The 14,923-nt window shown below is 48.0% G+C and overlaps 1 protein-coding gene across 7 annotated transcripts in view; it reads left to right on the top strand.

The window, feature by feature from the left end:
• The window catches only part of TPST1 (tyrosylprotein sulfotransferase 1), a 53,254-nt gene extending 46,198 nt beyond the window's left edge, over positions 1-7,056 (top strand). For 6 of the 7 annotated variants that reach the window (XM_068154661.1, XM_068154657.1, XM_068154656.1 and 3 more), the window contains 4 exons: positions 2,486-2,536; positions 2,818-2,888; positions 4,182-4,229; positions 6,517-7,056. In XM_068154661.1, coding sequence (XP_068010762.1) covers positions 2,486-2,536; positions 2,818-2,862 — 96 coding nt within the window. In that variant the 3' untranslated portion in view covers positions 2,863-2,888; positions 4,182-4,229; positions 6,517-7,056. The remainder of the gene's footprint in view (positions 1-2,485; positions 2,537-2,817; positions 2,889-4,181; positions 4,230-6,516) is intronic. The other variant, XM_068154662.1, reaches the window with a different exon arrangement.
• Positions 7,057-14,923: the final 7,867 nt, after the last annotated feature.

The following is a 14,923-nucleotide window of genomic DNA, read 5'->3' as shown; positions in this document are numbered from 1 at the left end:
GACTTCAAATTCCTTCCCCCCCCTCCCCTCAGAAATCCATTTGGACTTGTAAAAGAATTCCCTTAGAAATGGTAAACACCATTTCTGCTCAGTTTTACTGAATTCTTGCTTAAACTGGAAATCATTCCAGTGTCATGCTTCTTCCTCTCAGCTGCCACTCTCTGAATAATGTGTTTCTGACTTAGAAATTGCTCAGAAAGGAATTTTGAGTCCGAAACCTCTTAATTTCTTTGGCTGCAGATGGAGTCATTGTTTTCAGAACTTCTGGATTGCAGTTGATCCATGGGTTTTGATTCAAAAGAGACCTCTTACTGGGCTTGGGACTACTTTAAACCAGTTTCTATGGACTCAGTAATGGCAGTTCTTGACCAAAACTGGGCACGCTTGGTGTGTTAAACCTGATCTTCTTGGGCCTGTCATTGATTATTGTGATCTTTCATGTGAATATAAAATCAAATCCATCTGAAACAGTTTCTTACCTCACCAGGCTATGATATTACTGTCATATTTTATTTAATGTTGCTGCTGGATAAATACCTTTCAACTATATGTTGTTAGATGCTTGTGAGCTGTAAATGCTGTTCCTCCAAAGGGCATTACGTTGGTAATGTTTTGAGAGCAGATGTGTCTATAGATAACACCATCTGAAAATTGGACCAATTCATAATTGCAGGAAAAGAAATAGTGTGGCAAGCAGAGAGGTCATTCTGCCCCTGTACTCAGCAGTGGTTAGGCCACACCTTGAGTACTGTGTCCAGTTCTGGGCCCCTCAATTTAAGAAGGACATTGAGACTCTTCAAGGTGTCCAGAGAAGGGCAATGAGGCTGGGGAGAGGTCTGGAGCACAGCCCTGTGAGGAGAGGCTGAGGGAGCTGGGGTTGCTTAGCCTGGAGAAGAGGAGGCTCAGGGGAGACCTTATTGCTCTCTACAACTACCTGAAGGGAGATTATAGCCAGGAGGAGGTTGGTCTCTTCTCCCAGGCAACCAGCACCAGAACAAGAGGACACAGTCTCAAGCTGTGCCAGGGGAGGATAAAACTGGAGGTGAGGAGAAAGCTCTTCACAGAGTAACAGAGTAATTGGCCATTGGAATGTGCTGCCCAGGGAGGTGATGGAGTCACCATCCCTGGAGGTGTTCAGAAAAGGCTTGGACGTGGCACTTGGAGCCATGGTTTAGTTAGTCATGAGGTGTTGGGTGATAGGTTGGACTTGATAATCTCTGAGGGCTTTTCCAACCTTATTGAGTTTGTGATTCTATGAAAAGGAAAGGAGGAGGCTTCCAGAGGGCTAAACATGCTTTTGCTCCCTGGTTCTGAATCAGTCACAACGTCCCATCATTGGTATTCACTCCTCCCAAGAATTCCTGGGTAATGACTGTAGTGGTTTGCCAGAAGAGGTGAAGAATCCTGTCTGTTTCTTCCAACATCACCAGCAGTCTAATAAGAGATCCTGGTTTCTCTTGTGAACCTTGTCTAGGTCATTCTGTAACATCTGTGGGGTTTTTTTTTTGCCGTGATGATGCTGTCAGTTTGTAACTTCCATCTCTGCTCCAGGGCGCAGCCTGCATTTTAATGGCTGGGTTAAAAGCTGAGAATAGGAAATGCTCTCTTTCATTTATAAATATTTATGGTATATCTAGGCTCCAGCAAGCCACATGCTGAATTTTTGACCAGTGTGGCTTTCATTAAGGTTTCCATGGGAATGACAGTAACCCTTTGGCTGAGTATAAACGAGAGCTGTGCTTATCATCTTGAATCAGCCTTTCTATTTTCTCTGAAAGATGGAATATGGGGAGGAACAGCATTCTGCAATCTATCTGTATAATAGTCCTTTCTGTCATGTAGGGACTTAGTGAAGCCTTGTTGTTTGGCTATGTTTAGCCTGGTGATAAAGAGCGATGGGAGCCGCCAGCTCCCAAGTCCACGCCACATGAGTCACAGTAATGCTGAAGGCCTGCTGTGGGGTGAGGCATCTGTGGATAGGAAATTCAGAGCTGACTCAGCTGCAGCCCTGCAGTACACTGGCAAAATGACTATGGCTTCCTATTCTGGTCATCTAATCCTGGGAAAGCATCCCTTGACTTTATGAACCTTCTTCCTTCCGACAGTTTGCAGAGTTGGGAGTGCAGCTCTGGGCGAGGCTTTGGAGGAGCCCCATTGCCATTCTGTGGCTTTACAGAGTAGTAATAGAATAGAATCAAATTAACCAGGTTGGAAAAGACCTTTGAGATCATCAGGTCCAATCTATCATCCAACACCATCTAATCAGCTAAACCATGGCACCACATGCCCCATCCAGTCCCTTCTTAAACACCTCCAGTGCTGGTGACTCCACCACCTCCCTGGGCAGCACATCCCAATGGCCAATCTTGGAGGTCTCTTCCAACCTGGTTTATTGCTCTGTTCTATAAACTCTTTACCATCTGAAACAGTAGTGAATGCCAATTTCGACTTTTACATTGGGTTTCTGCTTTTTTTTTCCCCCTAGGTTTTTAAAGGTGAATTTCAGCTTCCTGACTTTCTTAAAGAAGTGCCCCAGGTACAGTACTGGATTAGTTTCCTTTTTTGTGGGTGTAGTGGCAAGTAAATGTGTAACCAGTCTTTATAAACCCCCTTCTTCATAAATCTGATTTATTTCTTTGACCATAAGGGACTATAAGAGAACAGCTTGTCCATGGGATTGAATCTCCAGTGCTCTTGCACTCAGCAGTCCCCCAGCCTCTTTTGAGTGCCTGTGTAACCCCAGGGTTAATAGTATGGTGCTTCTAAACCTAGGCTGAATCTTGCTGTGAAACTCAAGGAAGGTTTCTTTTGTTCCAGCCAAAGAAGACAATAGAAAGGAAGTTTCGTGGCAAGATAAAATGAACATGGAGCAGTAAAGTCCAATAGCTGTAGTGTCTTGTTTCATGTTTTCAGAAGATAACTCCTTGCTGTGGACACCAAATCTTTCTGATAAACCTTTGTGTGACCTCTGCTGTGGGCTTTGCTCTTTCACTGGATGTTTGCCTGCTCTCACATTCCCAACAGTTAGTGCTCATGCTTTTGCAAGTTGTGCACAGCTAATAGAAAACCCATGAAGGGCTGGCACCACGCAGCTAAGTGTGCTGTTGCTGTTGCTCACAGCATTGTTCACTCTCAAACTGCTGGCCACGGTGTCTGTGCAGCTTAGCGGCGAGACAGCTGTTTAAATGTGTGCTGCTTACGAGTTGTTGTCAGCAAACTGGATGGAGAAAGCGTGCTGGAGTGGTTTCTGATGCTTTCAAGTGCAAGTATTGCTGGTTGTTTCATGGTTATCTACAACCTTCCAGATAAAGCTGCAGCATTCTGTGGCTGCCAAAACAGGAGGAGATCCCACCTTTCTGAGAAGGGTCGCTGGAAAAATCAGGGAGATGAGGTAGCTAAACTACAGCACACAGTGTGTGAGCAAAAGAAGTGATCCTAGATCTGCCTGCATAGCTAAAATACAGCACACAGTGTGTGAGCAAAAGAAGTGATCCTAGATCAGCACACAGTGTGTGAGCAAAAGAAATGATCCTAGATCTGCCCACATAGCTAAAATACAGCACACAGTGTGTAAGCAAAAGAAGTGATCCTAGATCTGCCCACAGAGCTAAAATACAGCACACAGTGTGTGAGCAAAAGAAGTGATCCTAGATCTGCCCACAGAGCTAAACTACAGCACACAGTGTGTGAGCAAAAGAAGTGATCCTAGATCTGCCTGCAGTAGTGCTTAGTTAAATGATGCTGCCTGCATCTTCCTATTATCTTGTGGTATACCAAAAGGACTTGCTCCACTGTTGCTAGGAAATGTCCTCTTTCAATCTCAGGTGATCCAGAGCTTTCAAAATGGGACTCTGCTCAATGTCAGGAGGTGGAGTCATACAGTTAGCTGGTTATGATTATGATATTTACCAATCTCTGAGCAGATTTATGCCAAGTAAAGAAAGATGAACTGAAAAAAATATCAGAAAGAACCTTTGTGAAATGGAGACTATTACTTAAGCTGATGCTGGAGTTGAATTGATGCTGAGAGTGTTCTCAGCATCTAAAGAGAAAACTAACATAATAGAACTAAACAGCCAGATGGTTTTGAGCATGACATTAGTGCTGATAATGATCCTTCCCCCCCCCCTTCCTTCTTTCATGTATAATAGCTAATTTCATTTTAATTATTTCCTTGACAGACTGAGCCTATGGAATAGAAGATCCAACAGACACTTCTTGCACAGGAGGTAATAAAGGAGCACACAGGCCTGCTCATTTTGCTCTTGATTTAGCTTTTGGTTTTTAAAGCTCTTGTCACTCCATGCAAGATTCTGGCTAAGAAAAATACTGAGATAAGAGTTTTGATTAAGAACCTGTAAAAATCACATGAAGGTAAGTCCCAGTGGTGAGAGCCACAAAAGAGTTTATGGGGTTTGAGAATCACCATGAATGGTTATCGATTCGTGTTTCACCATCACTACCTGGGCACTATTTGCTACGCTCTTCAACTGCAGTTCTGTTTTAGAGCTTGCAGTGGAGCACACAGAATGGGTTGGGTTGGAAGGGACCTCCAAAGGACATCTAGTCCAACCCCCCTGCAGTCAGCAGGGACATCCTCCACTAGATCAGGTTGCTCAGAGCCCTGTTGAGCCTGACCTTGAGTATCTCTAGGGATGGGGCTTCAACTGCCTCCCTGGGCACCTTGTTCCAGTGTTCCATCACCCTTATGGTAAAGAACTTGTTCCTAACATCCAGTCTAGATCTCCTCTAATTTGAAACCATTGCCCCTCATTTTTTCACTACAGGCCATTGCAAACAGTCCCTCTCCAGCCTTCCTGTAGGCCCCCTTCAGGTACTGGAAAGCCTAAGGTACTGGAAAGCCTAAGGTCTCCCTGGAGGCTTCTTCAGGCTGAACAATCCCAGCTCCCTCAGTCTGTCCTTGTAGGAGAGGTGTTATAGCCCCTGATCATCTTTGTACCACTGCTCATCCAAGCATTCTTCAGCAGTTTCTTGTTCATTAGAGTATCTCTCTGTCTTCCAGCACTGAGACACACTTGCACAACTTGTACTGAAATGGGGGATTCTTAATCTTCTTTGTCTTTCATTTTTAAATCAATTGCCCTTCCTGGGTAGAGGAAACTGCTGAAGACTGACTGATCTGTATAATTTGCTTTTAATACATCCCACAGCCAGTATTTTTCAATAGACTACATTTCAGCTGTTGAATTGCCAAGGGCAAGAGTGTGCAGGGAGCTCAGTAAATCCCAGACTAGTCAATGAGTGAAGAGTGCAACATTTACTGTATCAATCCAGGAGTTTTACTAATCAGCCCTGTTCCCAGATGTTCCAGCTTGACAGCAGAAGAGGGTGAAATGCATCCAGTGTAAGCATAGCCAAAAGCAGCATGCCACACACACAAACACACCCAGCACAGATATTTATTGTGTGGCCATAAATAGAGCACTCTTTATAAGCCTAAATATAGCCCCCAAAGCATCATACCAGTGAGAAACGATGGGCATAAGAGTGTTCCAAAGATTAATTGCAGGCCTTCCATCTAAAATCAATAAAGACAGCCTGATCTTTCCCTTTAGTCAGTGTTTAAAATCACTAAGACATTCACTTCATTTTGCCACTTGGCTCTTTGGAAGCTGTATTTAAAACCACACCACTTCTTCTGGCTGGAGCTGCTGCTGGCCTGTTTCTGAGAAATCAAGCTGGTGACTTCCCAGCAGTAGCTGCCACTGGTGCAGTAGCTGCCACTGCTGCACTTCCTGCATGTAAATCAGGCCATTCTCACACGTGCTTGGAGTGCAGGGGGAAATTCTGCACTTAAATATCTCCCAGACAGAACTCTAATGATAAAGGATGGAGAAAGGCAGTGACATTCCTTACAAGGAAAGGTTTTAGTAATTGTGGTTAGTTGTGACAGTGACCTACTGAGGTGACAGTGACCTAATTCTGCATCTCAATTTAAGAAGGACATTGAGACACTTGAAGGTGTCCAGAGAAGGGCAATGAGGCTGGGGAGAGGCCTTGAGCACAGCCCTGTGAGGAGAGGCTGAGGGAGCTGGGGTTGCTTAGCCTGGAGAAGAGGAGGCTCAGGGGAGACCTTATTGCTGTCTACAACTCCCTGAAGGGAGATTATAGCCAGGAGGGGGTTGGTCTCTTCTCCCAGGCAACCAGCACCAGAACAAGGGGACACAGTCTCAAGCTGTGCCAGGGGAAGTTTAGGCTGGAGGTGAGGAGAAAGTTCTTCCCAGAAGGAGTAATTTGCCATTGGGATGTGCTGCCCAGGGAGGTGGTGGAGTCACTGTCCCTGGAGGTATTCACAAAAGGATTGGATGTGACACTTGAAGCCATGGTTTAGTTGTCAGGAGATGTTGGGTGACAGGTTGGACTTGATGACCTTGTGAGGTCTTTCCCAACCTTATTGATTCTGTGAATATTTACAATCACAAAATGCTGTTGAGGATCAAACCAAAATATTGCATTGAAAGCTGAAACCTAACTTCATTTTCTCTTCTTCTTTAGGGGGAAAAAAAAAGACTGCTGCCTTTTCAGTGGAAACAACCTTAACCAGGCCTGACCCACCGAGACCAGGGAGGTTCCTGCCCATGGCCTGCTCTGTTCAGGATTTCCTCCCCCGTTTGTGCCATGGTTTCATTGGAAACGTTGCTGTCGTGAGCACCTGAGACCTGTTCAAAACACACACACACACAGCCCAGCTGCCTGCTGTTCACGTGGAACCGTGTTACATTCGCACAACTGCTTGGCTGGGTTTTGGTGTGGTGTTCTGGGTTTGTTTAAGGTTTTAAAGCGATCTCTGTCTCCAAAGTTGCTCTTCTGTCTCTGATTGCAAAGCTCCCTCTTCCAGAGGTTTCCTTTCTCTTGGGTTGTTGTGTTTTCCTCCAGCAGTTTGGTTTTTGAAAGGGTCTGAAGCTTTCCAAGAGAGCGGTCTGCGCTCGTCCCGAGAGGTTTTTGGTGGAGCCAAGTCGGTGGTTTGTTTTATTCACATGTGGAAATTGTTAAATATCTTTTTATTTAATACAAAAAAAAAAGGGGGGGGGGTGGGGGGGGAAAGTTGTTGATAAATTACATGTACAATTACAAATGCAACGATCCTTTTGTATTTTATTTTTCAAAATAAATGCTTTAAATGTGATTTTTTTTTTTTTTAATTTAGTTCTTTAATTGATCTCTGTCTCAAGAGCTAGGACTAAAATAATGGAAGGTATTGATGGATTACTTGGAGGGGAAGAGAGCTGATGTGCTGGGGGAAGAGGTTTAGAGCACAAGCCCTAGGAGGAGAGGCTGAGGGAGCTGGGGTTGTTTAGCCTGGAGAAGAGGAGGTTCAGAGGAGACCTTATTGCTGTCTACAACTACCTGAAGGGAGGTTGTAGCCAGGTGGGGGTTGGTCTCTTCTCTCAGGCAATCAGCACCAGGACAAGAGGATGCAGTCTCAAGCTGTGCCAGGGGAAGTTTAGGCTGGATGTTAGGAAGAAGCTCTTCATAGAAAGAGAGATTGGCCACTGGGATGTGCTGCCCAGGGAGGTGGTGGAGTCACCATCCAATCTGAAATAGCCACACTGTCCATCCTTCTCCTTCTCCTCTTCCTCAAAGAGCTTTTTAACACAGGAGTCATAAAATCACCTGGTTGGAAAAGACCTGAAGATCATAGAATCAGTAAGGTTTAGGATGGATGTTAGGAAGAAGTTCTCCATAGAAAGAGAGAGAGGCCATTGGAATGTGCTGCCCAGGGAGGTGCTGGAGTCACCATCACTGGAGGTGTTTAGGAAGAGACTGGATGGGGTGCTTGGTGCCATGGTTTAGTTGATTAGATAGTGTTGGATGTTAGGTTGGACTCAGTGGTGTCAAAGGTCTCTTCCAACCTGGTCTGGTCTATTCTGTTCTAATCCTGATGCGGCTGGGGGGAAGAGACCTGATGCGCTGGGTTTGGATCTCAAGGTTTGTACTTTAATGCATTCTGATTTGCTTTTGATAACTGGGTGATGAGGAGAAGGTAAATCACTGAGCAGTGTCAAAGAGTAACAGGAGATTTGTTATTGCAGGCAAAACAAACAAGGTAATTTCTAGCCGTTTGAATTGGTTCCCTGAAAGCAATTACAGGTGCTGCAGGAGTGAAACGTTTCACAGCAGGGGGTTCAGAAGTGGTGTCCTGAAGCTGGCAGTGCGGAACATGGTTATTCAAGTAAGGGGTTTTAGGATGCATTTTGGGTCTCACTTTCAGCTCTCCTCAGTGCTTCTTGGCCTCATCTTTCTCTGCCCATTTTAAGAAAATCGTTCTTTTTAAAACGTTCTTTTTTCCCCACACAAATTCTGCCTTTAGACTTTGAAAGTTTGGGGGTTCCTCTGTTCTTTAGTTGCTCCAACTCCCTTTTGAGCTCACTAATGCGTTTGTAGAGGTCGTTCGTTCACTGTTGGCTTTTAAGTGCTTCAGGCGCTCGCTCGTGCGCTTCAGCCCGCTCCAGGATCACCAAATCCACTTGTTTCTGCAAAAGTAATCGCGGAGCATCCCCTAGTGCCACCGCGGGGCAGTGCTGCCGCTCGCTTTCTGCCTGCACGGCAGCTCTGCCGCTGTCAGCCCCAAGCCGCCGCTGCCCGGGGTGGCAGGGACCGGCCGGCAGCGCTCGGGACCAGCCAGCCCTTCGCCCCCCACGGACGGGTAACGAATAGATGAGCTCCGTGCCGTTGAGACTCCAGATGAGCAGAAATGTGGAAGAAAAGCTCAAACCAGCCCGAGCGGTACCCGCGTCGCCTCCCGCCGGTCCCCGCCTCAGCGCCCCGCCCGCGCAGGACCCGGATGGGCCCTACGTGAGGCGGCGGCAGCTCTCGCTTCCCCCCGGCCGCGGGCGGGCGGCAGGTGAGGACGGGGCAGCGGGGGGCGGGGCGGGCGAGGGTCCCGGTGACAGCCCTTCTACGTCGCACCGTAGATGCGGCGGGCGGCGCCGGGCTGCGTGCGGAAGTCGCGGCGGCGGCTGCAGGTGATTCCCGCGGGGGCCGGCAGGGGGCGCGAGCGTGGCGGCGGCGCCGTCAACCGAGCCCCGGGCGGTGGCTGTCAGGGCAGGGGCGGGAAAACCCCTGGGCGCTGTGCTGAGGCGGGGCCCGGCCCCGGGAACGGGAACGGGGGGGGAGGCGAGCGGGTGGGACGGTGGGAGAGCGGGCGGAGCTGCTGCCGCTGGCCCGGGCCCAGGGGCGACCCCGGGCTGGGCTGGTCGTGCCAGGCAAAGTCAAGCCCCGCATCTGCAGGCGCTGTCATGGAGCAACAGAATCCTAGGGGGTGGGAGGAGGTTTGGAAGGGACCTCTGGAGATCATCTAATCCAACGCCCCCTGCCAGGGCAGAGTCACCCAGGATCGTGTCCAGGTGGGTTTTGACTGCCTCCAGGGATGGAGCCTCCACAAGCTCTTCATAGGCAACCTGGCCCAGTGCTCAAAGCAAAGCAATCTTCCCCTTCTGTTGGGGTGGTACCTCCTGTGTTCCGTTTTGTGTCCGTTTCCTGTCCCTGGACACCACTGAGAGGAATCCGGCCACATCCTCCTGACACTCACCCTTTAGGTAGGGATACAAATTAATGGGATCCTCTCTCAGTCCTCTCTTCTGCAGGCTAAACAGCCCCAGGCCTTTACTTGCAGGTAGGTTCCAGTCCCTCAGCACCTTGGTGACTCTCTGCTGGGCTCTCCCCAGTACTTCCTTGCCCTTCCTGGACTGGGGAGCCCAAAACTGTATTCAGAACTCCAGATGTGGCCTCAGCAGGGAAGAGTAGAGAAGGAGAAGAGCTTCTCTTGACCTGCTGGCCACACCACATCCTGGTCTCCAAACTGGTGACACATGGGTTTGATGGGTGACCACTAGATGGATAAGGAACTGGCTTGATGGCTGCACCCAAAGAGTGGCTGGCAATGGCTCCATGGCCCAGTGGAGGCCAGGGACAAGCAGAGTCCCTCAGGGATCAGTCCTGGGACCTGTCTTATTCAACATCTTTGTGGGTGACATGGACAGTGGCATTGAGTGCACCCTCAGCAAGTTTGCTGATGACACCAAGCTGTGTGGTGCAGCAGACAGCTGGAGGGAAGGGAGGCCATCCAGAGGGACCTTGACAGGCTGGAGAGGTGGGCACAGGCCAACCTCATGAAGTTCAATAAGAGCAAGTGCAGGGTCCTGCATCTGGGTCGAGGCAATCCCAGGCACAAATACAGGCTGGGCAGTGACTGGCTGGAAAGTAGCCCTGAGGAGAGAGACTTGGGGGTGCTGGTGGACAAGAAGCTCACCAGGAGCTCTCAGTGTGCACTTGCAGCCCACAAAGCCAATCAGATCCTGGGCTGCATCAGGAGAAGTGTGGCCAGCAGGGCAAGGGAGGTGATCCTCCCCCTCTACTCAGCCCTGGTGAGACTCCACCTGGAGTACTGTGTCCAGTTCTGGAGCCCCTATTACAAGAGGGATGTGGAGGTGCTGGAACGTGTCCAGAGAAGGGCCACAAGGATGATCAGAGGGCTGAAGCACCTCTCCTATGAGGACAGACTGAAGGAGTTGGGGCTGTTCAGTCTGCAGAAGAGAAGGCTCCAAGGTGACCTAATTGTGGCCTTCCAGTATCTGAAGGGGGCTACAGGAAGGCTGGGGAAGGACTTCTCAGGATATCAGGTAGTGATAGGACTAGGGGGAATGGAATGAAGCTGGAGGTGGGGAGATTCAGGCTAGATGTGAGGAGGAAGTTCTTCACCATGAGAGTGGTGAAACCCTGGAATGTGTTGTCCAGGGAGGTGGTTGGGGCCCTGTCCCTGGGGGTATTTAAGGCCAGGCTGGATGAGGCTCTGTCCAGCCTGATCTAGTGTGGGGTGTCCCTGCCCATGGCAGGGGGGTTGGAACTAGATGATCCTTGTGGTCCCTTCCAACCCTGAATGAAACTATGAAACTATGAAACTCTTCTTAATCTCAGAATCAGAGAATGTTAGGGGCTGGGGGGGACCTCCAGAGGTCACTGAGCAGCTTTGCCAACCCCGCTGTAATTTAAGAGATAGTTGTTTAATGTGGGAAAAGCTGAGGGCAGCTCAGAGCCCTGAGAAGCTTTTTTGAGTCTTTCCATCACGTAAAACTCAAAGTCATCTGTCATTCCCTAGGGAATGAGGCAAAGCTTGTGGGTCCAGTTCATTTGGTAGGCTCCTTTGGTATGCATGTGCGAGGCAGTGTCTGAGCTGTCCATGGCAAAGCTCTGGGAAGTAATCTCTGCCATTTACTTGACAGGCAGCTTGTAGGGAGGAGACCTTGTTGCTGTCTACAACTCAGGTTGGACTTGATGATCTTTGAGGTCTCTTCCAACCTTAGGAATACTGAATACTGAAATTTAACTCCCTGAAGGGAGGTCGTAGCCAGAAGGGGGTTGGTCTCTTCTCTGAGGCAATCAGCACCAGAACAAGAGGACACAGTCTCAAGCTGCACCAGGGGAGGTTTAGGCTGGAGGTTAGGAAGAAGTTCTTCCCAGAAGGAGAGATTGGCCATTGGAATGTGCTGCCCAGGGAGGTGGTGGAGTCACCATCCCTGGAGGTGTTTAGGAAGAGACTGGATGGGGTGCTTGGTGCCAGGGTTTAGTTGATTAGATGGTGTTGGACAATAGGTTGGACTTGATCTCAAAGGTCTTTTCCAACCTGGTTAATTCTATTCCAAATGCACTACTGTACCTGTTAGGAGAGCAGAAGGGAAAGGAGGGATGCTCATACTCACTTTGAAAGAGAAACACCCCCTGCTTTTCCAGTCATTTCTTCATGGTGCAGCACTGCTTGGTTCCATGGGATGTGAAGGAACTTTAAGAGAGTTCTCATCCATGACTCTATGATCTCAAAGTTCTTTTCCAGCCCGGTCTGGTCTATTCTATTCTGTTCTATTCTAAACTGGAAGGAGCCATTTCTGGTAGAGTTGGATGATGCTGACATGATTCAATTACATATTTGATTTAGTATTCATTTTATTGATTATATTTTCTCATTAATTATCTCTTGATCTGGACCTAGATGTACTGACAATGTGAAATGGATGTCTTTATTCAGCTTAAATGAACAAAGCAAACCCTCTCATCTTAAAGGTTTAGCAGAGAAATCATAGGACTGTTTCAGTTGGAAAAGACCTCTAAGATCATCAAGTCCACCCATCAACCTAAGACCATCATGGCTATTAAACCATGTCTCCAAATGCCATGTCCACACATTTCTGAGTTGATAATAATTACTGGAGGTGCTTTGAAGTGGCAAGAAGGGAATATTCAAATAGATGCATATGAAATGAAGCAAAATGCAGACCACCAAATGCAGAAGGCTGGACATGAGGAAACTGGGCAGTGATTAGCTTCTGTTTCTCTTGTAGGAAGACTCTGTTCCAGTCAGTTTGCTGCTGTTTCCCTACTCTTTGTCTGTGGATGAACAGGAAGTGAAGCAAACCTTTTAATGAAGGTCAGAAAACAGGTTAAACTTGTCAGTGGTCAGTCTCTTCATTTTACTGCCACTAATCTGGTGCTTGAGCTGCTGGACTAAGTACAGGCTGAGACCTTGTATGCTCAACCTCACTCTTCAGGAGATTGGTTTGTGTGAACTTTCCTGTGGCAAGGTTATTATTCCTGAGTGGAACATAATTAATGTGTGCTCTCTCATGTGGGCTTTTTTTTCCCTCCTCAACTTTGGTGTCATGTTGAAGGAACATTATGAAAGAGGAAGAAGAACTCCTTTTGCTTAAGCCCCCCTTCTCCTGGGCAAGAGGACCTTTTTGGTACAGTGCCAAATGGATGGACTGTTCAGAGTATGATCTATTTACTTCAAAGCCATGAAACACTCTTGGAAAAGGCAGACAATTAAATCTCACCTTTTTCTGTCCACTCTTGTGTTCTTTTGAATAGTCTGAAGAGAACTGAACAGCCAAAGCACTGGTGTCAAGTTAACACCATCATAAATAAACACTAAATACAGGGCTCCCCCCCGAGTTTTGACCATGCATCTTATAAATCAGGCTTCTGCAAGCTGTTTCTTGAGGGGAATTTGGTTTACTTCCTTAAAGGAGTCCCTACCAAAACAGTTAGTCATTTATGGTGTCTATGTTCTTTATTTGTAGAGCATCATTGGGTTGTTTTGATAATTGATGATGCCAGAATAAATGTTTTTCAGGACAAATTGTGGCCTTCCAATATCTGAAGGGGGCCTACAGGAAGGCTGGGGAAGGACTTTTCATAGTTTCATAGTTTCATTCAGGGTTGGAAGGGACCACACGGATCATCTAGTTCCAACCCCCCTGCCATGGGCAGGGACACCCCACACTAGATCAGGATGGACAGAGCCTCATCCAGCCTGGGCTTAAACACCTCCAGGGACGGGGCCTCGACCACCTCCCTGGACAACCCATTCCAGGATTTCAGGATCTCAGGTAGTGATAGGACTAGGGGGAATGGAATGAAGCTGGAGGTGGGGAGATTCAGGCTGGAGGTGAGGAGGAAGTTCTTCCCCATGAGAGTGGTGAAGCCCTGCAATGGGTTGTCCAGGGAGGGTGGTTGAGGCCCCATCCCTGGAGGTGTTTAAGCCCAGGCTGGATGAGGCTCTGGCCAGGCTGATCTAGTGTGGGGTGTCCCTGCCCATGGCAGCGGGGTTGGAAGTAGATGATCCTTGTGGTCCCTTCCAACCCTGACTGATACTAAGAAATATTAAAGCACTTAATATGTGTGGAGATTGAGAAACCCTTCCATCCTTATTTACCTGCCTATGCATTGTTCCCTGGTGGAAAAAATGAGTATGAAGTGATCCGAACTGCAGAAGTAATCTGATCTGTGTAGAGAAGAGCAATTAAATAGCTGTCTTGAGCTGAGACAAAGCTCTTAACGAGCTGCAGATTGAAAAGCAACTTTGGAAACTTCATGGTGCCTACTTACCTCGGTTTATAAGGCTGTTAAACAGCAGCTAGAATGCACCCCCAGATTTTGGTGGAAGGAGGCTGTGCACACTCCCACAGGATGTGAGGTTCTGATCTGTTCAGCTCTCAAAGAGCTTCTCTTTTGACCAGGGGAATGCCAGTTCTGTCTGGGTTCCTTCTGAACTTGCTCTGTTTCCTTGAAGAGCCAAGAGCTCTAAACTGCCTGATGATGTGCACAATGAACTAGTAAGGCAGCATAAATAATCATGGCTATCCAAATTGCCTGTCATGTCTGCCTGTTGCTTTTGGTTGGGAGCAATCTTTATGAAACCTTTATTTAGTCAAGAAATAGATGTAGCAGATGTGCTCATGCAAATATTCCTCCTGGGTTTTTATAGTGATTAGAGAGGAGCTTGAAGGGTTAAAGGGTTAGATAAAGCTTCCAGCAGTACAATATCTTTGTCAGGATGTTGTGATGCCACTGGAGCCGCCACAGCAGGTCCTGTAAACCGAAGTGCTTTTGACATAATGCAGCCTGAAGAGAAGAGCAGGGTGGGGTTGCAAAGCCTTCCTACTCTCCTCTCCCAGTTGTTGCTTTATAATGCAGCTTATTGTCCCATCTTCTGTTTGAGGATGGGCAGTGGAAGCTCTATAGCTGGCATTGCTGGGCTCTTTCTTCTGTGCAGGAAAGGAAATGGATGATGAGCAGTAAATGCACACATAGTATAGAGAGAGACAGACCACAGGGAGTTCAGTACGGCTGTGTCAAACATTTGTGTGCGGCACGATGTGATGCACTTCTGTCTGCCTGGTTGGAAACCTCCATTCTCTCCTTTCACAGGGAATGCCGGAGCAGAACAGGGCTTTGGCAGAGCAGGCTCTGGTCGCTCTGGCAGCTGAAGGTGACAGCCAGGCAGCTCGGCTGGCAGCAGCAGGCTGGGAGCTGCACGGCGCACACGGCCAATGAGAGCCTGCATTTCAGGACGTGCTTCTGCAGATGGCCTATGGCGATGGCCGGGGTGGGACAGCGGCCACCCAAA

The sequence above is a fragment of the Melanerpes formicivorus genome, unplaced genomic scaffold (genome assembly GCF_026170545.1).
Source record: "Melanerpes formicivorus ecotype bairdi unplaced genomic scaffold, bMelFor1.0.p_v2 SCAF_29, whole genome shotgun sequence".
Taxonomy (NCBI): domain Eukaryota; kingdom Metazoa; phylum Chordata; class Aves; order Piciformes; family Picidae; genus Melanerpes; species Melanerpes formicivorus.
This window is presented reverse-complemented; position numbering and strand designations above follow the sequence as displayed.